The following is a 26350-nucleotide window of genomic DNA, read 5'->3' as shown; positions in this document are numbered from 1 at the left end:
GTGATTGTTTTAAATGTGGTATCATTGCAAAGGGGAATGAAGTAGCTATTCATTGATATGCAGCACGATTTGAACATGTCGCAAATAATCTGAGATATAGATGCTTAAAAAAACTTTCCAAACTTTTGGTGAGGAGTTTATATGATAAGATTTCTTATGTAAAGGGGGTAATGTGACACCAGTTTTGATGAAATCGGACCATTTTTAAATTTTGACCTCTATGTATGAAAGTTTTGACATTTGACCTATTCGACCTTATAACTCCTTAAACTAAGCACCGTAAAAATATGACAAATGACTTTTTTATTCCCTGTGATGAGAGGTACAATTTGAGATAAATAACAACATGATGGAACTATTTTGAATTTTTGGCCCACTGTGACCTTCGACCCATCGTGGGAACCACAGTGGGCGTAAAATATGGAACCAGTCAAATTCTTATCCTTTCAGGTTTAAGGATGCCAAAAAACATTGGTTCCACTAATGTAGCAAAAGAAAATCCCAAACCCATAGCGCCCTATAACTGCAATATGTTGCAAATTGTCATCTATAAAAGCTTATATACTGCGCCAAAAAAGTATCCTTACACTTGGAAAAATAATTACAATTACAAAACTGGACAATATTGGGGTAAATTTGTTTTTTAATAGATGCACTATTTAATCATGTACAATATGACACCACATTGAATGTAATGTGACCTCAAGAATTAAAGTTACAAGCAATTGAATAGACGAAGGTCCCGTTTTAAAAGTGACACAATGGCATATACAAGGCGCAACAAGATTCCAACAAGCGCAACAAAGGGACAACACAGTTTCTTCAATGAAGATTTATTTAAAGCAGTCTTATTTCAGTTTTTACTTTTATGTACTTTTCATAACTTTTATTTTATTTGTCAATTCTTTTGTTTCAGTTTTCTTTTGTTCCTTTTGTTTTGAATTAAAGGGACGCATAAATAGTCATTCACGACTCTCAAACCAGCTGTCTAGTCCGTGAAGTTTTGAATAGGCCAGTTTGTCACTTTTAAAACGGGACCTTCGTCTAATCAATAACTGTGCTTCTTGAAGTCACATTGGGTTCAATGTAGTGTCATAATGTGCCGGATTAGATAGTGCATCTATTAAACAAATAATTTTACCTAAATATGGTTTAGTTTTAGAATTGGGATTTTTCTTCCAAGTGTAAGGATACTTTTTTGGCGCAGTATAGATGGGGTGACCGGTGAAGTCACATGCTTACATTCAGAACGCCCTCTGTTGATTCCCACAGGGGAAAATAATGCACAGTATATATGGCAGAACACATAAAATCTTTTCAAAACCTAACTTGCAAAACCTTTTTTGTACTCCAAATCTGTGAAACATCCCCGTACACCTTCAACGAGGAAGACACGGTCTATTTTGTCTATTTTCCTTTTAGGATAAGTCATTATACGTCTTATTAAGGTATGTTTAGCTTCAATAGCTTGTGTATAATAATTTGCTTATGCGTGCTTGCATGTTTGTAATTATGTAAAATGTTTTTAAAATTGTAGTTAATGTACTCTACATAATGCGCTATATAAATTATTATTTATTTATTTATTATTTTGTTCCCAATCCACAGTACGATGTTGGGACTGCCAATGCCTATAATCATTGGCTTTCTGCTGTCTACCATTCAATGCCAAATTTTTTTTTCCAATCCACAGTACGATGTTGAGACTGCCAATGCCTATAATCGTTGGCTTTCTGCTGTCTACCATTCAATGGCAACTAGGAAAAACTGGTATGTAATTTATTTGTTAATATGTAATTCATTTCCTCATTATGCCTCAGTCAAAATATGCAATAATTTCGTTAAATTTGATACATTTGTCCAACAATCAAAGCAAATTTGTAAACTCTATATAATCACAGTGCTATAAAATAAAATCATTACAATTTCTTGCGCTCAAAATAACAGCAATAGCAGCAACTATTGTCTAGACCTTTATTTGACATGACATTTAGAGAGGTTGTAATTCGGACACATCGTGACCACTCTGCGCCTTGATCAATTTTTAAAAACCACACTTTGAGCACTAGCCGCAACAGGGGCCATAATTAGGAGAAAAAAGTCACGAAGATAAGCTTGTGGGGCAGGGGTTGCTGGCAGAGGGGTTGTCTCGGTCCCCTCGAGTTCTGTAAACTTTTACAAATCACGCGTTAAAATTGCATTCTGAATACAAGAAATATACTTCTGATATCAAATAATTTTGAATTTTTGAACTTCCGATATGATACACCCATATGATAGGCCCAAGGTGATCTCAAAACCATGACTATGCCCCTCGGCTACGCCTCGGGGCATAGTCATGGTTTTGAGATCACCGCGGGCCTATAATTTTAACCATGCCCGGAATAAAAAGCAGTCAATATTTGTTTTATATACCAAATCTTAAGATTCTTGTCATCTGTTTGGTTAAAAGCATCGATTTTGGGAAGAGAAATTAATAGTTTCAATGCGAACGGCACACAGATTACAATCTGCGATATTTCTGTGTAATTATAGCGTGTGAAAACATTAACGCGTGCGTGATATCATTTTACGCTGGGAAAAACGCGCAGTTTGATCGTGACGCACTTGACCGGTCCATAGTTCATTTCCATGGACCGGTCCATAGTTCATTTTGCGGGCATAGTTAATTCAATGACTGCACTTTCAACCAATCAGATGACAGGAATCTATTATGAGGTATATAAATAATAACATCACTGTTCTTCTTCATCTGACTCATTAGCTCAGATGGTAGAGCCTGGTCCCAGGTCATGGTCGGTGAAATTTCTCACCGGCTGCCATTATGTAGGCCCTATGTAGAGACTTGTGTTAAAAACCTTTCTCAAAATTGAATATAATATAAATTGTGTAATAAATGGGAACTTCTTTGATGTATTTATTATCGTTAATATATAACATAAATAATAGGGGTCCAAGCATTTACCCTCGTGGCACACCTGAGCTTATAATTATTTTAAAACCTAAAATTTAATAACATAATTCATATACAATTTTTCCAAATGTCTACGTAATATCATCGTAAGGACAACTTGTTGCTGTTTCTTGGTAGGTTTCATAAAAATGTCATTCCACTCTTGAAAGTACACGTACATGTCTGGTTCAATAATGAATTTCACTAATTCATTTAATTGACCTGTCATTATTTTTAATTACCTGCAGCTCCATGGAAAGTACACACTAGGATCATTAATGTCATTAAGTTTATGGTATTATGTTCAAACAATGCTAATCAGAATTCAAAAACGAATACAAACCCTGCAAAAATGCAAAAAAAATGCACACAGGTGCCTACAATTGCACGAAATTAATATCTGTAAAATTTAATAATAATTTTAAAAAAACTCGATGAAAGTACACAGAACCCTTTTATGCACGATTTACAATTGCATCAATATTATCAATAATAGTTATGAACTCATTAGGAACATCAAATACTACCAAGAACAAAACGCAGTTTGATAATAATCTCATACATATAAAAATATTCCATACATAAAAGAAACCTTTATTGCAAAGGTTATTCTTAAGAATATTTAGTTCGTCATCTCTGACATCATTTAGTGCTTTACAATTAAACATAAAATGTAAAATATCCTCTGTGCTATCATTACATCACGTACATATACCACTTTAAAATTATTATCTAAATGCTTAACTTTCTATCTAACGAAAATATATTAGATCGTGCTCTGAACTTCATATTTGCGCCATAAAAATCTAGTTTGTCGAGTAAATAGTTTTCCAAGTGAGGAGCCTTTTTGAATTTAACATATTCTTTCAAAGAAGATTTATGACATCCTGATTAATACCAATTTTTCACACGATATTGATCATAAATATGATTGAAAGACTATGTGTCGCTAATAGCCAGTCTTTAGTTCTTTTCAATTTGTTTTATGTTTCTGTCCTAACAGGTGATGTGTGTATTCATTCAAACGTATAGTATAATTGAACGAGGAGAGTGTATATCTAATCCTGATATTAATAATTGAAATTGAAAATTCAAAAGAACCACCTTGGCAATACAATAGAAGTGCAAAAGAATACAAAAATTCAAAAGGTGAAACGCCTGTTTTACGTTGTTCAACGACTTGCCCAACAAAGCACGTGGTTCGAACTCCCGGATCGAGCCGCAAGAGTTGTGACTTGTTGTCGAATTTAAAAAAAACAACAAAAACACACGCACCCAAACTGTGTACATTGAATCCTTTCAATAAATTCTGTGTGTATTATGTTTAGATTTATTATCCAGAATCCAGCACCTTTTGGCGACAGATAAAGTTTACGGTACAAATGAGCGCGAAGCGCGCGAAAAATGTTGCTTTTTTTTGTAGCTAAACTGATGAGATATGGTGCAAAAGTGGAATAAATGCGCACTTTGAGGGCTAAAATGAGCTAAAATGGGCGAATATGAGGTTAATTTGGTGCGAATCACATATGCAGGTGTCAACATTGGGGGATGATTGTATGGATCATCCCCCGGCAAAATATTGGGGAGATAAATCCCCCCTCATCCCCCGGGATCTACGCCTATGATTTACAGTCGTCTTTTAGGGTATGGTTCGATAGATATCCAGGAAAACAACTGATTTCCAAATTGTCAGTTGATTCGGACATTACGCATAATTAGATGTATTACAGCGCATCATCGGATTGTGGACAACCGGAAAATACAAATTGAAAGATATCTTTGTCAAACTCCCGAATCTACAAGCAAGTTTTTGCACACAAACATTATCAGTCACCATAGGTTATTTAATAAAAGGCACTAAATTTAATTCCCACGTGACCCATGGGTGCCGCCATACCAAGACCACCAAGTGATCAGTAGATGTGCTACAATGCTAAGAGATAGGAACTTTTCAGACAAATATCATCAACAAAAATTGCTAAAAATGTATAAGACTTTAATGACTTCAGATATAATGAGAGTAATCAGATAGATTCATGGTGATATGAACACCTGAGTACTTGTACATATCTACTTCCATAATGTGATTGTCTGCAAGATTCCATAATTTGTTATAATTAACACGTTTACCAACAACAAGAACATTAGATTTAGTGTGATTAAAATTAAGACGCCACTTATTTGAAAATTCGGCTGCAATATTAAGCATATGTTGTAAGGTACCAGAACCTAATTTGTTCGATCTTTGGATCGACCGTCGATGCTGCTTCGATGCTTGTAATTTATGAACTATCAACTAAGTAATTACTGGTACATTTGTATTGTTCGATATCATTACAAGAACATATTTATATGTAATCACAATATACAATAGTCAATTAATTGATTTTTTATAAATAATAAGGATCGACCAAGCATCGAAGGTCGATCGAGAGATCGAACTAATTTGGTTCGTTTGTCTAAGTCATTTTCATCTTTACAGTGGCGTAGATGCCGGGGACAGGGGGGTTTGCCATCTGGCGAAAATTGCCTATTATCATGTCACATCGTGCCGATTTAGATACTGAGTGTGAAATACTCTGGGCACAACTGGAACTAGTCGGTTCCAAAAGGATTCTCCTTGGTGCCTTTTATAGACCCCCGGAATCAGGAAGTGATATCTTAGACCAACTACAGTTATCTCTTTCCAAGATTGATGTTAACAAAGATCGTAACATATGGGTGGCTGGAGATTTTAATCTTTCACATATTGATTGGGAGAACCAGACCACCATCCCGGGTTGTCCCAAACCGGGATTATCAAGGCAGTTGCTAGAAATAGCAAATGACTTTGGTCTAGAGCAGGTAGTTAGAGAGCCAACTCGTGGTCCTAATATACTAGACCTCTTCTTTATGTCAAACCCTACCTTGATGGACAGAGTGAGGATTTTACCTGGGATGAGTGACATACTGGTATCCCACTGGTCACAATTAACACCCGTCCTAAAGTTAATAGGTCCAAACCTAGGAGAATTCACCTTTATCATAAGGCAGATTGGTCAGCCATTAAAGAAGATCTCACAGACATAAGCAGTGACTTTCAAGATATCTGTTCAGATATGGTCACAGTGGATGATTTGTGGGATGACTTCTGCACTAGGGTCAAAGGTACCATGGATAAAAACATCCCTACCAAGGTAGTTACTCCTCACAAAAGCCCCCCGTGGTTCAATCGTAATGTATCACGGATCTACAGGAAAAAGAAAAAAGCTTTTAATAAGGCCAAACACTCAAATAACACCGATGACTGGGAGATCTTTCGATCACTTCGCAAAGAACTGAACCGGCAATCGCGTCGGAATTATCGTCAGTATGTCAGAGATACATGTTCAGAGTCAATGAAGAAATTCTATTCCTTCATTAAGAGTCTAAAAAGAGACTCCTTTGGTGTCCCAACTTGAAAAAGTGATGGTACTCTTATCTCTGAGAATGTCAAAAAAGCTGACATTCTAAACCAGCAATTTGAGTCGGTCTTTCGACAGGAAATAGTTGATAATCTTCCACACATACCAGGCCCAAAGTTTCCATGCATGCCTGACATACACATATCCACAAATGGTATCACAAAGCTACTGACCGATCTTGACCCAAATAAAGCGACAGGACGCCACGGCGTATCCTTAAGATGGGGGCAAAGGAGATTGCGCCAGCCCTGGCGACCATCTTTCGGAAATCACTCGAGACAGGAAATTTGCCTGAAGATTGGAGGAGTGCCAATGTTACTCCAATCTTCAAAAAAGGAGATCGCACTAAACCCTCCAACTATAGGCCGGTATCGTTTACCTCTATATGTTGTAAGGTGATGGAACATGTCATCCATTCGAGTGTCATGAACCATCTAGACAAATATGATATATTGAATGACCACCAACATGGCTTTCGCCGAAATCGATCATGCGAATCTCAACTGATTTTGACCATTAATGACTTCGCCAAATCCCTCGACAAGGGGCGACAGACAGACGCTATCATAATGGATTTCAGCAAGGCATTTGATGTGGTAGCACATCAAAGGCTTTTGCTGAAACTTGCCCATTATGATATACAGGGACCGACTCACACATGGATTACCAACTTCCTGATGCATAGAAAGCAAAAGGTTGTTCTTGGAGGTGATGCTTCGGACTGGGTACGTGTCCAATCAGGCGTTCCGCAGGGCACAGTGCTCGGTCCGTTGCTCTTCTTATTATATATCAATGACCTACCAGACCAGATCACCTCCACCGTCCGACTTTTTGCTGACGACTGTGTAATTTACAGATCCGTCAGCAGCGACGCAGATGCAGACCTACTTCAACGTGACCTTGACCGACTTTGTAGCTGGGAGCAGACATGGTGTATGGCGTTTAACACTGACAAGTGTTTTGTTTTAAAGATCACAAACTCCAAACACCCCAAACAACACAAATACTCATTAAACGGTACATTCCTTGAAGAAACAAACTCACATACATACCTTGGTGTTGATATTGCTAGCAATTTGAAATGGAATTGTCACATCAATCGGACAGCTGCAAAAGCTAACAGATCGCTGGGTTTTATCAAACGTAACTTACGGGGATGTACTGAGGAAATCAAGAACATTGCCTACAAATCACTCGTTAGACCTTCGCTGGAATACTGCGCTGCAATATGGGACCCTTACACCGTGGACCAAATCTACCATCTTGAAGCTGTGCAGCGCAGAGCCGCCCGCTTTGTCAAAAACAACTATGACAAGCGCAGCAGTGTCACCGACATGCTACAAGACCTGGACTGGCCGCTACTTGCTACCAGACGGAAGATATCTCGTCTAAGTCTATTCCAGAAAGCACACGAAGGTCACCTAGCCGTCCCAGTTCGAACCCTACTGCACCCGGTAACGCGCTTCACTCGCAAGTCACACAGCAAGTCATTTATTCAACCACAACCATCCAAGGACTGCTACAAATATTCTTTCATACCACGATCCGTTACGGAGTGGAACTCACTACCAGAAGACACAATAACCATATCTGACCCAATCGCATTCAAAGCTCAACTACAGCAGCTGTTCAAGTAAATAAGCAACAAAAAGCACACACACCGCAACCGGTTCACTTTTCCCCACTTGGGGTGTTGAACTGTAAGAAACCAGAACCAGAACCATATGTCATAATAGAGACATTGCGATTTCCAAACGTAGACATCGGACGTACGTTGATCTATTCAAAACTACACTCCTGTATCGAAGCGAGGTCACGTATTTACCTATTTTTGAAGATATTCCACGTGCGAAATCGACATAGATACATCGTTGAAAATGCACAAAATTTGTCCATTTCACAATATGTTAAAGACAGTCAAAGATAATGAACATACGAAGGAAAGTCTAATTATTATTATGATCCTTTTTGTTTGTAACAAATCATTATAATAAAGGTACAGCGATGTATTAAAAATGGACTAAATTTAAACGCAATATTCATATGCAGAGATTGCCCATTGAAATGTGTGTGATACTTTGCGTACAAAAAATGACATTGCGATTTCCCATTTTGGATTCCAACGTAGAATAAGACGCAGATGCTACGTTGAAATATGCTGATTTTACCTCATGTCTAAGTCCATGCAACGCGCCCAATTTTCTGGACGAAAAAGTCTCATTTTGAAAGTAAAGTCATGATGTATGGATGTACTGATCTTTAATCTACCAAAATATATGTTTTTGGGCAACTATAATATTTGGGGAGCACAAAAAAAATTAAGTTTAATCAGCATGTAGGTCAAAATTTTAGTCAAAATCAAAACGGCCTGTTTGAATTAGGCAGAGACTCAGCTTACTGTTATTTTTTCAATCACTATGCCCTCTATTGGCCTAGATTAGATTATACCAAATATTATAATCTTTTTTTCCAGCTGACTTGTTCTCCTTCGTGACGAATGAGCACAATCCAGTTTGGAACCGAGACTAGCAATATTTAACACCGTATTAATGTACGTAAAAACGTACGTGAAAACGTACGCGAAAACGTACGTGAAAACGTACGTGAAAACGTACGTTCCACGTGCTGCGTTTGGAACATCGCAAACTTTTACAAATCACGCGTTAAAATCACGCATTTTTATAGACTCGTTAAGGACTCGAATGGGACCTGAGAGCACATCACTCAGACATACCAAATTGCATTCTGAATACGAGGAATATCCTTCTGATATCAAATAATTTTGAATTTTTGAAATTTGCGATATGATACACATTTTATGACTAATTAAAAATTGATATTTTTGACATTTAACAGTCCTCGAAGTAAAGTTTGTAAAACTAAAGGTAAATAAATCCAAGTAAGGTAAATCATCCACATTTAAGTGCTCAACCAAGAAGGGAGCTGGAATACATTGGAAATATACTTTATTAAAGCAATAATGCTTTAATAAACCACCAAGTCTATTTTAAATATAAATCTAATGATATGCACCTACAGTTGAAAAATGAATTTCCAAAGGGATCCTAATTGCAAATTGCCGCTGACCTACTATCAAAATGGTTTTACTGAGACAAATGCGCAGGAAGCGCGAGAAAAATTCGCACTTTAATGCTAAAATTCAGACCAAAAAGAGACCAAAATTAATATAAAAGCTACTTGGAAATTTTTGTAAATTTTCTCGCGGTATTTGGAGCCGAGGACGCATCTTCCCCCTTCCAAGTTCCTCACTGACGATAATGAATGGTGCGTTGCGTGTTGACAATTTTGCACATTAGAATTTAGCTCTTTGTTGATTTCATACAACCATGACTGCCACCGGCTGCCATTATGTAGGCCCTATGTATTATGTAGAGACTTGTATTAAAAACCTTTCTCCAAATTGAATATAATATAATTTGTTGTGTAATAAATGGGATAATAAATAGGAACTTCTTTGATGTATTTATTATCGTTAATATATAATATAAATAATAGGGGTCCAAGAATTTACTTCGTGGTACACCTGATCTTATATTTTAAAACCTAAAATTTAATAACATAATTCATATACAATTTTTCCAAATGTCTACGTAATATCATCGTAAGGACAACTTGTTGCTGTTTCTTGGTAGGTTTCATATAAAATGTCACTCCACTCTTGAAAGTACACGTACATGTCTGGTTCAATAATGTATTTCACTAATTCATTTAATTGACTTGTCATTATTTTTGATTACCTACAGCTCCATGAAAGTACACAATAGGTTCATTAATGTCATTAAGTTTATGGTATTATGTTCAAACAATGCTAATCAGAATTCAAAAACGAATACAAACTCTGCAAAAATGCAAAAAATGCACACAGGTGCCTACAATTGCACGAAATTAATATCTATAAAATGTAATAATAATAATATAAAAAAAGTTTTGATTTACTTAGAAGGGTAGGTTTCATTAAAATGTCATTCCATTTAATTGAATTATCATTTTGACAACTCTATGAAAGTACACAGAACCTCTTTATTAAATGTTGAATAAAATGCATACGTGTCCCTACCATCTCTTGACCTGTCGCACAGTAGCGTAAAATTCTCAAAATGTGATAAGATTTCTGCAACTTAAAAGGGCATTTCGTGATCCACAGCCTCATCCCCCCACTTTTCTCAAAAAAAGTTGAGATTTTTATATCACTGGAAACCGCTGGCTACATAATGTTTATGTACAAAATATTTCTTGCAGATTAATTCGTTTAGCAAATATATTGTGAAATTTGAATTTCGTTCTGGTGCACCAGAACGAAATTACAACGCGTTGTCTATGGAGCAGTGTAATACATAATCATGCATAACTTGCGAACGCAAAATCGGAATCAACTGAAATTTTGGGAATAGGTTTTTTCGTGGATATCTAATGAAAAATGACATAAATAGAGGATGCTAGGATCACGAAATACTCCTTTAAGTGATGCAAAGGTGCATAAGTTGTCGGCAAATTGTATAAAAAAAGTTGCATACAAATTTCATTACAAAAGATTAAACACACTCTTCATAAACTAAATGTCTAGTACTCAACTTAAAAACTAAGATGTTCAGTCCATAAAAAGGGTGTTTATTTTCTACAAGCAATACCGTATACAGGGTTAAAAAAAAGTGCAAAAGTGCAAAGAATCCATCTTTTATTACCAGATTGAACGTTAAGGTTTTAAATCGCATGGTATGTTCATTAGTGACCTTGACGAAGTAATTAGCACTTACCGTTCTGTTTTTATGACACATTTTACAGCGATACCCAATTTTAATGCTTGTCTACGAGACATATCAATTTTTAATGTCAGCACACTCTTTGTAAGGTAGATTTGGAACAACTGCCATTTTCTTAACCTCATTGGCACTGAAGTAGAATGGAGCAACCAACGTTTTATTGTCCCTGGTCTTGTATAAGTAGAGGAAACATTACTTGTTATTGTTATTTTCATATTTACCTTTACATTAAAAATGTTTATTCTCTATAAAAGAAACATATAAATTTGTGGGCAGGTTTTTCATATGTCGAAAGGAATACATGCAAATTGAAGTGGTGTGAATTACAAAATCTCCAGTATAAATTGGACACATTGCAGGGAATTGAAAAATTGGAGTTGGAGTTGGGTGAGGTATGAAAGACTTAAGTAATATTAGAAAGTTAGTTTGAACCGAAAAAGGGAATTGAAAGAATGCAAAAATAAACCTTGATTAAAGCCAGTTTCAGATCTGGTGTCTCTATTTCGCATTGTGTGCTCTCATTCAAAATACATGGTGCCTCGTGGACAAAAAAGTTAACATGGGTATCGCCGTAAAATGACTCATAAAAATTAAAGGGTAGCTGCTATTCACTTTCTTTTTTACAAAAGGTAAATATTGTGTGTGGCATTTATAAAGGTTTCAATAATGGGAAAGTTCAACTTAGTTCTTACGTGAATATTGATTCGTTGACCTATTGCACTTTTTACTCTCCTGTATACGTTTAATACCCAAATGATTTGATGTGCTCATCATTAAGTGGCTATGTGTTCAATTTAGTATTTACCACTATACCTATACCTTGAACGTGTAAGCACCGACCAGAGTTTAAACCAGTTGATTTCACATGCAATTAGCAAAATACAAATTGAAAGATATCTTTGTCAAACTCCCGAATCTGCCAGCAAGTTTTTGCACACAAACATTATCAGTCACCATTATGTTATTTAAAAAGGCACTAAATTTAATGCCCACGTGAGCCATCAAGACCACCAAGTGATCGGTAGATAATGCTACAATGATAAGAGAATTTTTCAGACAAATATCATCAAAATTGCTGAAAATGTATAAGACAGCTTAATTGGGGGATTCTGCTTTTTAAGTATGTTTTCAAGAACTAAATTTTTACCGACGGGAAAAAAAGTTATCGACGGAAACTCAATAATACTACAAAGTTGCAAAAAATGACAAATTTGCTAGACAATTTGAACATGCATCCAATTGAAATACACAGGAAGACCACCCGCTGTGCCAAAGGTCACTTTTCCAAACATCCTGTCTAGAAGCTGTAATGTCAGCGCCCATCTGGTCACGTGGGCATTAAATTAAGTGCCTTTATTTAAATACCCTAAGACGACTGATTATGCAGTCCTGGGTTTCTGATGATCTCAACGTTCTTTGAATGAGTCACGGGTGAGGTTGTAGGTCACGAAGTTTCCTTTCAAGTAACAATTATTATGCAATCGCACATGCCACGTTTTGTTCGTAATAACTTTATTTATTTATGTCATTTGTACCCATGGTACTTTGTTCTATGTTTTAGATATATGTGATTCCACATTCGCTCGAAGAGTTGGTCATTACATTTGGCGGTGGGTTTGCCAGGGTGAGAATATATCACTGCATGTCTCCTCACGTCTAATGTGCTCAAATATTAAATTTCTAGTGAGTTCTTCCATACTGACCATGTCTTGTTGGAATTTGTTGTGTACACAAAAATAAATAGATTAGGCCAGCCACTCGGTTTGTTTACAATTTTAAAAATGCAAACTTCAGTGCAATTAGATCCGAGCTTCAAGTTACTTTGACTGATTTTAGTCGTGTATACAATGCATCCAATGTTGACATGTCATGGAATACCTTCACTGATATTTTTATGAACATTATCAATAAGCACATTTCTAAGGGTGGTGCAATAATTATGTGTACCCCGAAGTGAATTATAGGGGGGGCAAAGATTTTTGGCAGGCCAAAGGGGGGCAAACACTTTTGGCAGGTCAAAGGGGGGTCAAGCGATTTTGGCAGGTCAAAGGGGGGCAAGCAATTTTGGCACAGATATTTTGGGCACCGTTTCTATATTACGCCCTAAAAGGCGTAGGAAAACGTTAGGAACACGTTCAAATATGCAAAATTTCCTGCTCGCTGCGCTCGCACTATATGATAAGACAATTTAAGGTTTTAAATTCGGGTTCCCAAAATCTTGCATGTGTAAGGGGGGCAAAGATTTTTGGCACATCAAAAGGGGGGCAAAGGTTTTTTGGCACGTCAAAAGGGGGGAGGCAAAGATTTTTTTGGCACGGCCAGAGGGGGGGGGCAAGCGATTTTGGCAGACCATTTTGAGAATTCACCCCCGGGGTACACATAATTATTGCACCACCCCTAAGGTCAAGATAAAAGATTGCACAGCTCCTGATCCTGCATGGATTTGTTGTGACGATCATTTATTCGATAATTGAATATTGATCATAGTGCAGTAAGCCATGATAACCATTCATCAAGTGAACGTTTTATATCCGTGCATCAATTGCACTGGCTGAAGCGATGTTTTGTTTGTGCGTTAATAAAGACTTCACTCCTTGTTAACCCTGCGACCGATGCAGACGTGCTCATGATTGGCTCATGATGATTAGTTAGATTGGTCAACACGTGATTTGTCTTGCACGTGAATCATATTCAATTATACTTATTATGATGCGATGTAACTCTGGTAAGACTTTATATTAATACATACATTAAATTATTTTGATCAGTTTGTCTGATTATGTAAATTCATAATAAATTGTTATACTTAATTTCTGTTTCATCTGGTTCATTTCGTGATAGTCATTCCCGTTCCCGATCATTCCCTCATCCCTTGGGACTCCAAATCTGGTACCTCGCTCTCCTTTCCCATGGACTAATTCCCCAATTTAGATTCATAACAGATTGATTCTGAGATTCGTCATCTTCGGAACAAAAAGGAGAGTGCATGGCGGAGAGCAAAAAAATCGGACTCTCCGCAGGTCTGGGAATCGTTTCGTAAGTTGCGTAATCGATTGAAGAATTTAATTCAGGATAAGTACAATGATTATATTGACAGTTTAGATGCTACCATCTCTGATAATCCCAAGAGATTTTGGTCTCATTTCAGATCCAAAACACAATCCTGCACTTTGCCACAGGTGATCAAGTGTGATCAATGTACTGCATCTGAAGCCAGTGATAAAGCGCAATTGTTCAATTCATATTTTTATTCTGTGTTTTCAAAACTCAGGGATGATATTGAATTACCTGATATCCCTATGTTTCAACATCAGTTACTTGGTAGTATTCAGATTGAGGAGTCTGATGTTTTGGAAATACTATACAGTCTTGACACATCAAAAGCTACTGGGCCTGATGGCATATCACCAAGGTTATTGAAAGAATGTGCCTCTCAAATTGCTCATCCCCTGTGTCACATATTTAATTGTTCTCTTTCGTCTGGAAAACTACCTAGCATATGGTTAAAAGCTAATGTTGTGCCTGATTACAAGAAAGGTGACAAACAACTTGTGGAAAATTATCGGCCTGTTCCTTGCTATGCATTTGTGGTAAGATCATAGAAAGAGCTGTGTTTAATATTGTTTTTCCACAAATTAAAGATCACATTCATCACTTACAGCACGGTTTTGTTAAAGCAAGATCAACTGTCACGCAGCTTCTAACAGTATTTCATGAAATTAGCTCCATAATGGATGAGTCCGGGCAAGTAGACATGTTGTACTTGGATTTTTCTAAGGCATTTGACAGCGTCTCTTACAAATTGTTCATTCACAAGTTACAGTCCAGTGGCGTACCGTGGCCGCCCCTTCCCCGGGGGGGCTGAAGAAAAGCCGATTTTGCCGCCCCTTCCTCAACAGCCCGAAAAGGTTGCCCCAATTTTTTACGGTCGTTTGAAAAAGTGAAGAGCAAAAAAAAAGAAAAAAAAAAAAAAAGATTTATAAGCGCTACCCTCTTTTTGCCGCCCTTCTTCTTCCCGCCGCCCCTTCGATTTTGCCGCCCCTGCTTTGACCCAGGGGCTGGCGCCCCAAAGCCCCCAAAAAAAATACGCGCATGCAGTCCTTTGGGTTCCATTCGCATCTTCTTAGTTGGTTTCAAGCATACTTGACTGATACTGATAGGGAGCAAAGAGTAGTCATTGATAGTTCCAACTCAGACTGGCTCCCAGTCTTATCTGGTGTCCCTCAAGGGTCCATCATGGGACCCATGCTTTTTTGTGTTACATCAATGACATGCCTAACTGTACCCGAAGCAGCACAACTGCGTTGTTGCTGATGATTCCAAATGCTTTAGATTAATCCATAGTACACATGACTGCTTGCTCCTTCAGGATGACATCAATTCTCTTTATAACTGGGGCAAAACATGGGACATGCATTACCATCCATCCAAATGCCATATAATTTCAGTCACCAGAAAAAGAAATATGGTGAAATTTGACTATAGTATGAATAACTATATTTTATCCAGAACTGATTCTATCAAGGATCTTGGTATTGATATTTCATCTAGTCTTGTCAACAAGTGCAATAAAAAGTTGGGTATGATAAAACGTGCAGTAGGATTTAACGCTTCCGAAAGGGTCACAAGGACACTTTTTACTGCACTGGTCAGGAGTGATGCGGAGTATGCCAGCTCTCTCTGGAGTGGTACATCAAAACATAATCTTTGATTAATTGAAGGCATCCAGAGGAGAGCAACAAACTATACTCTACATTACCCTGATTTAGACTATCGTGAGAGGTTAACTAAATTAAACCTCCTTCCTTTGTCTTTTAGACGTGAAATTCTTGATCTCACATTCATTTTTAGATGCAAAATGGAACTTTATAACCTTAATCTTAACCATTTTTTTGTTTTTAACTCCACCCTCAAGGACCGTCCCACCACCAGATCATTTGCTGACCCCCTATTGTTGATTCCCAAACGATGCAAAACCGAATCTCACAGGGCATCGTTTTTCAACCGTATCGTTCCCCTGTGGAATCAACTTCCTCTCACAATTAGATCCACTGTCAACATGTCCTCTTTTAAAAGCCAGCTCCCTGAGTGGTACAAGAACAAACTAGAGAGTTTTGATCCTTACAACACATGCTCATGTAACAGTATGTGTGTATGTAGGGGTGTGGGGTGTGTATGTATTTACAATGACTGTATAGTTGATTATATTCTCTTATACGTACCTTTTTGAAGGTATAGAGTTTAATAAAACTTGTAACTTGAGACTTTGACTGCTTGAACGCGGTCTGTTATCTTTTTCGTCCATGCACCTGATGCTCTCTTAGCCAGAGTTCATATATACACGCTATGTAACAGCGCGCGTGATTGGTCGAGAGCCGGGCATAAATAACGTTTATGCCCGGTTTCCCGGATGTGAGAAGTGGTGTGGAAAGATTGCACTTTTGCAGAGATTGATAATTAGGGACTTCTTTACAGAAGTTACAACTTCCACAAAAAACACCATGCTAATGCCTTGCGTCTTTTTAGGTCGCACATAAGTTTATGTTAAATTATGAATGTACCACAATATGTAGTCAAAATTAAGGCATTCTAAAATTTTCAGTCGAGAATCCCCACAAAATCTATAAATTTCCCTTCAGATATAATTTGGGTATTTATTTTATTTACCACAGATGCACTTAAGAATCGCTTCCTGGAGTATGCTGCCCTCGGACGACCTGGCGCACAGGACATGACGAGATTAAGCTTTGCAAAAATGTGTAAAGACACTAAAGGCTTAACAGATGAGAAACTCACCTTTATAGATCTGGACATAATCTTCACAAGGTAAATATGTATAATTTGTATATACGGTTCTATCCGTTTTCTTAATCAGTTACTGGAAGCAGAGGAAGTGCCTCTAGAAAAAGCCTCGGTGGCTTTTTTGAATTTTGAGAATATAAGTGAATGTGATAACGCGAGGTGAACATTGACAGGCTGATAATTGCCGAATAAAATAGGTCGACTAGCGTCATCAGCCATAGACATCATAATATTATAAGCCTATACCCCCGGGGGTACTTCAATATGAAATGGATATAGGTGTAGGGCTGGCACTTTCGCAGTAAGGGGCATTCGGTGAGAGCAAAATGTGAAACATAATGGGGGCGTTGGGTGAGAGCATGATTTTGGCATTCGGCAAGAGCAAAATGTAAAAAATATGGAGGTCATTGGGTGAGACCATAACCTTTTTTTTAAATGGAACCTTTTAGTTAGGGGAAAAGTTCACTTTGGCGACCACTCTCTGGCTAGTAAGGTTTGACGATTGATTCGACTTCTATGGACCATTTAGAAAAAATAGCCACCATGTCCCTCGCGAAAATCCCGGCATTTTTCGCTAGAGGCCAAAATCCAAAATGGCCGCCACCACCATTTTGAAAATTTAAGTTTTGAACCAGAGCACCTATAATCATACACAAAGACACTTTTTCGGATATGTCGAGTACAATGATTCCGATTCTAACATTAGTGTGACATTACGGCATCATTTTCACCCAGAAATCCAAGATGATGGCCGGCACCATCTTGAAAAATTTAGTTTTGAACAAGAGGACCTTAAATCGTGTACAAAGACACTTTTTTGGATAAGTCGACCACAAGGATTTCAAATTTGACATTACTTTGACATTACGAACTCATATTTACCCAGAAATCCAAGATGGTGGCCGCCGGCCATCTTGAAAAAAAATAAGTTTTGAACCAGATTACCTAAAATCGTGTACAAAGACACTTTTTTTTTTTTTTTTACCCCAAGAAATCCGAATCTGACATTAATTTGACGTTACAAAATAATTTTTGCCCAGAATCCAAGATGGCCCCATTTGGTAGAGCGTAAATGTGATTTTTGAATGAAAGCAGAAGCATAAATGTGTCATTTCCGCCTTATCTGGAGTTCATGTCCCTTATAAGGGGTTTAAACTGCCTTATCTTGGGTTTATCCAAAAAAGTTTCTTTGTACACGATTTAAGGTCCTCTTGTTCAAAACTAAATTTTTCAAGATGGTGCCGGCCACCATCTTGGATTTCTGGGTGAAAATGATGCCGTAATGTCAAACTAATGTCAGAATCGGAATCCTTGTACTCGACATATCCGAAAAAGTGTCTTTGTGCATGATTATAGGTGCTCTGGTTCAAAACTTAAATTTTCAAAATGGTGGTGGCGGCCATTTTGGATTTTGGCCTCTAGCGAAAAAATGCCGGGATTTTCGCGAGGGACATGGTGGCTATTTTTTTCTAAATGGTCCATAGAAGTCGAATCAATCGTCAAACCTTACTAGCCAGAGAGTGGTCACCAAAGTGAACTTTTTCCCCTAACTATTTGGGTGAGAGCTGAAACAGCGCCACAGAAACCTCGAACTTCTAGTTCTAAATGGATTCAAATTTCTTTATTTTTTCAATATTAGTAACAAAATCAGTGATAAATGAAAGTTGCTGTCCAAATTGAAAAGTAAAGGTCTTTGGGTGACAGATCAAATGAAAAAATAGGGGATCTTCGGATAACAGCGCATGTGTTCGTAAAAAATATGGGGTCTTTGGGTGATAGCAATGCTAAAAAGGGGGGTCTACATAGGCATCACCTCCAAAGTGGCTAGAGGGAGTGCCCCCGGGCCGTAACCTATATAGGCCAATTGCACGCGCTAGCTGGATGAATAACGCATAAAAGCATCGTTGAGATCATCGAATGGCTGCCTTGTGCTCTAATGGGATTATTTTATATCCGGGGTTTATATACTCATTGGTCCAAGTTGCATTCTTTTCCTTTCTCCGTCTCCTTCCTCTGTTCTCCTCCGTCTTTCTCATTCTCTCTCTCCCCCCCCCTCTCGAACCTCTCACTCTCCCTCCCATTCCCATAATTGTTTTCATTTTCTTTCTCTTAATCTTTCTCTCTTCCTTTATTCCTCTTTCTCTTTCTCCAGGCTCCCTCTCACTCCATCTCCCTTCCCCCTCTCTTCCTCCCTCTACCCCTCCCACACTCTCTACCTTCTTTTTTCCTTTCTGGCTTGCTTGCTTTGCTTGCTTTGCTTTCTGTGCAGTGGCGTAGCCATGACTTTGTCAGGGGGGGGGGACAAAGGGGGCGAGGGGAAGGTAACTATCAAGGGGGCAAAATTTGACGAATAAATATAAGGGCGGTCAGCATTTCACAGGGGAGGCAAGACTTCTCACAGGCGGCAGTTGCTCCCCCCCCCCCCAAGATACGTCACAGTTTCTAATCTCCTTCTTAAAGTTAAATTGATGGAAATTCGTGAAAATTTTTTTTATAGGACTATATTCGCTACTTGCACGGTTCCGCCATTATGCACTATGTGCGGGGAGAGCCTCGAACTGGCAGCATACATGAATGGGAATTGAACTAGTCATAACGTTCTGTGTAAGGTTACATAATTCTTCCTTTCATGTATGCTGCCAGTTCGAGGCTCTCCCGCACATAGTGCATAATAATGGCGGAACCGTGCAAGTAGCGAATACATGTTGCATACGTAGCGATTATCATTATACAGTACAATATACAAATGGACATGTCAGACTTTCTGATCGATTACACATAAGAATGTATTAAAATACATTCTTATGTGTAATCGATCAGCAAGGGCATTCAATTTATTTAAATGAAGCGCATAAAGTCATTTGTGTGATAAAAGTCGTGTTCACACAGTCGGACTTAAATCACTTATTACCGGACTTAAATTACGTCGGTAATAGTATCGGATATAAGTGACAGTGTGAATGAGCGTCGGATATAACTATATCCGACGTAATGTGCTTTAAATCCGACAATTTAAGAGCTGTTAAGACCGATCGAAACCTTACGTCCGGTAATAGTAATCATACTGCAGTTACTGTCCGTTTTTCTATACACAATACACAGTGCTCTTACCATTGACGCGTGACCTCTACAAATAGCGTACGTTAGAAGTATGGGGATTTGCCTAGTTAACGTCGCTGTGTGAAAAATTACCGGCCAATATTAAAAGTACTCTTCTAAAATTCTAGAAAATATAGTTTTGTAACATGTCCTAAATTTTTAGCTAATTTAGATGTTTGGAAATATTCGTACTTTGGTGTTTTAGTGTATGTTATAGGTAATAGTACATTGCCTAGTTAACGTCGCTGTGTGAAAAATAACCGGCCAATATTAAAAGTACTCTTCTAAAATTCTAGAAAATATAGTTTTGTAACATGTCCTAAATTTTTAGCTAATTTAGATGTTTGGAAATATGCGTACTTTGGTGTTTTAGGAAGGATATGTAAACGACAGATAACACCAAAAAATATGAAGAAATTATTTCCAAACCGTGTTAAGTCAACAATCATTATGTTGCTCATTTTCAAGAATGCTGGTTAACAAAAAGCAGACCATTGTCTCTTTTCGTGAACAAAGGTCCACATGCCATTGTTTCCTTGCGTTTCCTTTATAATCGGTTACCCAACTGAAGCTATAATACCAGCTCATTGCGATACCGCACATATAAAACAGACACATGTGCACAACCAGAGAAGATCTGATTTAATCAGTTGAGCTGTTTTCAATGAGTGTTATCTTGGTTTAATAGCTTTTAATGGGGTTTAAGTCCTGCAAAGTTCGTGGTGAATTCTACTGTAGACATGACTGCTGCCTGTTTTTTTTTTTTGGGGGGAAGTGCAAACGGTGGGGGGGTCATAAAATCTTTACTGCCGAAATAGGGAGGTCGTAATTTTCTTCTTCTTCTTCTTCTCCTTCTTCCTCCTCTTCCTCTTCCTCTTCCTCTTCTTCTTCTTCTTCTTCTTCTTCTTCTTCTTCGGTACCCAAAAATGCCAAGCGCACTATGTATGTATGTGTTCAATTTCATTTTCCATTTCTCCTGGATCGGTGACAACAGTATTAAGCTCTGTGAGTGAGAGTTCTTATGACACCTAGTTTATGAGAGATCGGATGGTGAGAGTTGAAGTGAAGATATTGATCGAAGTATGTAGGTTTCCCGTAAATTGTGCCAGTGAACCACTTTCTCTCCTAGTGATTTTTGTGTCAAGGAAGGCATGTTGTCCGTTTGTTTCTTGTTCACACGTAAATTCGATGTGTGGGTTTTGGGCGTTGATGAATAGGAGGAAAGATTATGTCCCTGCGTTCCGTAATATCACGAATGTGTCGTCCACATGACGTAACCAGATCTTAGGTTTAATTTGTAGAGTTTTAAGTTCTTCAGTTTCAAAATACTCCACAAACAGTTTTGCGATAAATGGGCTCGCAGAGCGCCCCATAGTGCAACCCTCCCATTGTTGGTAAAACTCTCCTTGGGCTGCAAAATAGGCACAGTTGAGATAAAATTGTAATAGTTCAACCACCTGATCAGCAGTAAGGTCGTTTACTTTTCCAGAAAGAATCTCTCTTAAGTAAATCTGAAACTACTTGGATAGCGTTGTTTATTGGTATGCAAGAATGTGTCCTTTATGTATGGACACCAGAGCTCCTATCTTTCCATGTCAATGCCATCCACGACCACCTTCCATCACCAGCTAATTTGAGACTCTGGGGAAAGACCAACCTTGGATCCTGCCATTTATGTCATCATAATGATTGCACTCTATTCCATATCTTGAATGGATGCAACTATTCTCTGCAGAGTGGTAGACACAACTGGAGACATGAGCAGACACTGAAAGCTGTAGCAAATGGCATAATGTCCTTCATTGAAGAGGCAAATCAGAAGTCATACACCCTCCAGAAGATACCAACTATACTACTAGACTAAACTAGACTACTATCAAATTCCGCACTGCAGATGGTGTAACCTACCGGAATCCAGCACTGCCTCTTCTAAAAAGAGATCCAACAAACCTCTTCCAGAAGGCCAATGACTGGGAATTTCTGATGGATGAGGAACATAAGCAAGTAGTATTTCCTCCCATAATCACAGAGACTGTAAAACGTCCTGATATTACAATCTATTCTGAAAGGACCAAAACAGTTATCATCATTGAGCTTACAGTCCCAATGGAAGAAAACCTGTCAAATGTCAATGCAAGAAAGAAAAGCAAATACCAAGATCTTGTAGCCGACTGCGAAAATAGGGGATGGTGTACGCACTACTTCCCAATTGAAATTGGACGCAGAGGTATTTACAACACATCACTGACAAAATGCATCGCTGCTCTCGGACTACCAAGTCGAAAGAGACGTAACATCATGGATGTGGCTTTTAAAACCGCACTCAGAACCTATGTGATATGGTTATGCCGTCAAAGCAAAGCATTCCGACAGATAGACCTGATTCAAAGCTGGAAACCGTCTCCACCATGTCCACGTGAAGATAAAGAAGACGAACCAGCACAAGACACTCAGACCTAAATATGCCAAGTGATACTTATAAATATTCCTCAACGACACTTTTCATAGCTATACACTAGTCCTGCGTGCTGCCTTACATCACCCCGGGTGGACCGTTGCAACAGTGTGGCACTTGCTAGTGTAATAAGCTGATTTTGTTCGGTTGTTAGTTAAACTGCAACAAGGTGATTTTTCCAATTTGTCATCTTCTAAGAGCGAACTACACCAGGAGTTCTCATCTTAAGAAGGGTGAAATTAGACTTCGAAGATGACCGCGCTGGTGATCTACCAACGAACTACCCCTCCAACTGATAGTAAGATTAGGTTTCTATGACCAGTCATTGTCCGTAATGATATTGCACACTGATCCCAGTTCCAGCAGTGCAAGCTCTGCTCAGCTGACTCTAGCTCAAGGGTCTGCTGGGTAATATAGGGGCATTGACTTAGCACGCTAGTTTACGCCACTCATACCAGATGTTCCTAGCCTGAAAGTAGGATGGAGTGCCCAATCTCTGATGGTGATTTATTCTATCTCTGAGGGAAGCGGGACGGTTGGGGCCCCTAAAACCGGGTTATCCCACCAGAGTCTGGTCCTAAGTCCAGAGACCTCAGAGAATTGATTGATGCCTACCCAAGACAAGGAGATATGCAGTTCAAGAAATACTTCCCAAGACACCTTCAAAGAGGCATTATAATGGAGTGTTCATCTGTATAAGGGTGAAATAAGGCTCCGAATGTGACTGCGCTGGTGCTCTACCAATGAATTACCTCTCAAGAGAACATAAAGATACAAGGTTTTCGTCTGATTCTATTCGAAGATCCTTAATGCGAGTAACAAATTCTTCAGTATTTTTGATGCGATGCTCTGATTTCCCTACTACTGCAGACAAAATGTTATCTCAATATATATATATATATTTGTGGTGACTGACAGTTTAAATCTACTTTGCTTGATTATCTACCAACACGTATGAGCATAAACAGTGATCAAGTATATAATATTTATATTCGTTTACACTTCACAGAGCTATTGGAGGAGATAAAACTTTGACATTCGACACTTTCCAAACGGCTCTCAAAATGATGGCTAAGTCCAAATATGGTAATGATTCAGATGTGAATGTGCAGAACATTAAGGATCTTATCTTGGCCTAGCACAGCTGGCACAACGGTAAGAATCGGCTTTGTTTGTTCTTTGTTATTCTTTTTTATTTGCTGTTTTTATTTGCTTGTTTGTTTATAAAGGCAATGGGTTAAGGGATCCAAAATGAGCGTTTATTGCGTTTCGACAGTATTTTTTGTGGGACATGAGAGCACCTCAGACCTATCGAATTGCATTCTGAATCTGAAGCATGTCTTTCTGATATCAAATAATTTTCATTTTTTTAAATCACAATATAATACAAATTTTATGACAAATTATAAAAATTTGATATTTTTCAAATTTTGATATATAACAGTCCTCGAAGTAAATCATATAAATCTAATGATATATTCTTAAAGTGTATGTAGCAGGGAGGAAAAGCCGACGGTCAATTGAAAATTTTGACCTTTCATATTGAAGATATGGATTTTTTTTCCCAAAAAGACCTAATTTTTTTTTTTGGTGTTTTGGGAAAAAAAATCCATATCTTCAATACGAAAGGTCAAAATTTTCAATTGATCGGCTTTTCATCCCACCTACATACACTTTAAGTATAAATCATCAGATTTATAAAGTTTACTTCAAGTACTGTTAAATATCAAAAATATCAATTTTAATGATTTGCCATAAAATGTGTATTAAATTGCGAATTTCAAAAATCAAAATTATTTGATATCAGAATGACATTCTTCGTATTCAGAATGCAATTCGATATGTCTGATGTGCTCTAATGTCCCTAAATAAATACTGTCCAAGCGTTCATACCCCAGCCCTTAACCTCAACTTCAATTTCTATCCTTGTTTGATATGTTGTTCAGGAGGGTTTTACTGGCTGGCTGATTGGTAAACACAAAAATATTTTAAAACGTTTTAAACATGTTATATTTTGGGTTTTTTTTAGATAAAAACGTTTTAATAAGTTTAAATGTCGGGTTTCAATAAAGGTCATGGAAACGTTTAAAACGTTTTGTATGAAAACACACTACAACAATATTTTTTTAATGTTTTCAAAATGTTATTGTAAAATATATTTTGCGAACATTTTTTGCCAAATATTTTGTCGACATTTAAATAACATTATGTTAACATATTTGCAGTAGGTTATGAACAAATGTTTTTGAATGTTATAAAAACGTCTTATACCCTTTATATGTGCTTTATATAACCCGACATTTAAACGTTTTCTGGCAACCTTTTCTAACCTTTTGCGAATGATGTCGAAAACGTTTTGTGTTTGTTGGGAAGCTAGGGCGTAGTACGGATATCCCTGTGCGTTTGATGTTTTCTGTTCCTCGCTCAACTTGTACCTCCAATCTTCTCACTCAATTGCATTGGCCTCCTATCCAGGACCGAATTCTTTTTAAACTTCTGCTTTATGTTTTCAAGTGCTCTCAGGGCCGTGACCCTAATTATCTTTGTGAGCTTCTTTCAGCCTATGCTCCTGGAAGAGATGAGCGAGAAGGACCGAGATCTTCTTCCGACAAGACCCTGCTTTGTCAGCCTATGGCCTGATCTAAATACCTCCTCTGTCTCTGGCCCGAGGGAATGGAATAAACTCCCTAAAGCTATTAGGGAGTCTCCCTCAATTCCTGTTTTCAGAAAGAAACTGACAACTCACCTTTTCAGTTAGCTTCTTTCTTGTTCCTAATTCTATGTTCCTTTTTTTCATTCTTTCTCTCCTTGTTCAGCGCTTTGATAATTTCTAATGGCGCTTCATAAATATCTACATGTAGCTATGTATTGGTTTATGTATGTGGGTGTTTTTGTGTGTGTATGTATGCTGAGTCAATGTACGTTTCACTCAAACCTGTACGATTAGTGTCTTCGAAAAGAGCGGTATTGTATTCAGTCTATGATTGCACACATACACAGACATGACAGGTGACGAGTGCAACCTACTTAAAGTGTAGAACAATACATTTTCACCTGTCGCTATGGTAACTAATCCTGTTACATCACTACTTGTACGGCGAAATAAAGCAAAAGCGGTTAGTGTTGCCTTTCTACGTACATTAGTACATAGAGCCTGTTTACATTTGAAAAAAGTTGCAATTCGATTTTGACTCTCTTGCAATGGAATTCAGGCCAATTCTGTGCCAAACATGTACAGTCGCTGTTCAAATTGCGACTTTAATTCGCTAATTGAATGCTGCCTTTTCAGTCAAAGTCAATTTGCAATTCTGCATATTTTGGTTAGGCTAATTATTGATACCATTTTCATCTAACATTTCTTATGTTTTCTCAACAGATGTAATGAGATAGCTGAACTCGTCGGTTCTAGCCACGTGGTGTAGTTTTCATGTTACGGGCTGAATACTGTCAAAATCAACCAATGCACAATAGGAAGCTACAGAGTGGATTGACATTTGAGCTTTGGTTCCATTATATTAAAAATTAAAATATAACATAGTTTGAATTATCTTCTAAAACTAGGGTCGTATGCTAATCCAACCCAGGACAAAATGCATTAGGTGTCCCTTGAGTTGGTAAAGATAAATAAATTTATATGAGAATAAAGAAACCATTCAAACTTACAAGTTGAGAATGATTTATTTGAGATGCATTACTGATTAGGCCAAGGGGGGAGGGGGCGGGCAAGTATAATATTTTGAGCATTTTTGAGCAGTTACTAGTTGTAACGCGGATTCAGCCCCGGCCCCTCCTCCCAAAAAAGAGGAAAGGAGAAAAA

At 37.9% G+C, this 26350-nt stretch overlaps 1 protein-coding gene across 1 annotated transcript; it reads left to right on the top strand.

The window, feature by feature from the left end:
• Positions 1-1338: 1338 nt before the first annotated feature.
• Positions 1339-26225, top strand: LOC140136575 (tubulin polymerization-promoting protein-like). The gene is made up of 6 exons (XM_072158270.1): positions 1339-1448; positions 1694-1770; positions 12739-12801; positions 16850-17003; positions 23543-23688; positions 25910-26225. Exons 2-5 carry the CDS (start codon positions 1698-1700, stop codon positions 23670-23672), a joined length of 420 nt encoding a protein of 139 aa, XP_072014371.1. The 5' UTR covers positions 1339-1448; positions 1694-1697; the 3' UTR covers positions 23673-23688; positions 25910-26225.
• The last annotated feature ends 125 nt before the right edge of the window (positions 26226-26350 follow it).

Source organism: Amphiura filiformis, chromosome 16 (assembly GCF_039555335.1).
Source record: "Amphiura filiformis chromosome 16, Afil_fr2py, whole genome shotgun sequence".
Classification (NCBI taxonomy): domain Eukaryota; kingdom Metazoa; phylum Echinodermata; class Ophiuroidea; order Amphilepidida; family Amphiuridae; genus Amphiura; species Amphiura filiformis.
This window is presented reverse-complemented; position numbering and strand designations above follow the sequence as displayed.

Coding starts and splice junctions, on each gene's coding strand:
- LOC140136575 (XM_072158270.1), top strand. CDS start 1,698: ATGTTGAGACTGCCAATGCCTATAATCGTTGGCTTTCTGCTGTCTACC. Junction 1,771..12,738: donor ATGGCAACTAGGAAAAACTG/GTATGTAATTTA, acceptor TCTATGTTTTAG/ATATATGTGATTCCACATTC. Junction 12,802..16,849: donor TTGGCGGTGGGTTTGCCAGG/GTGAGAATATAT, acceptor TATTTACCACAG/ATGCACTTAAGAATCGCTTC.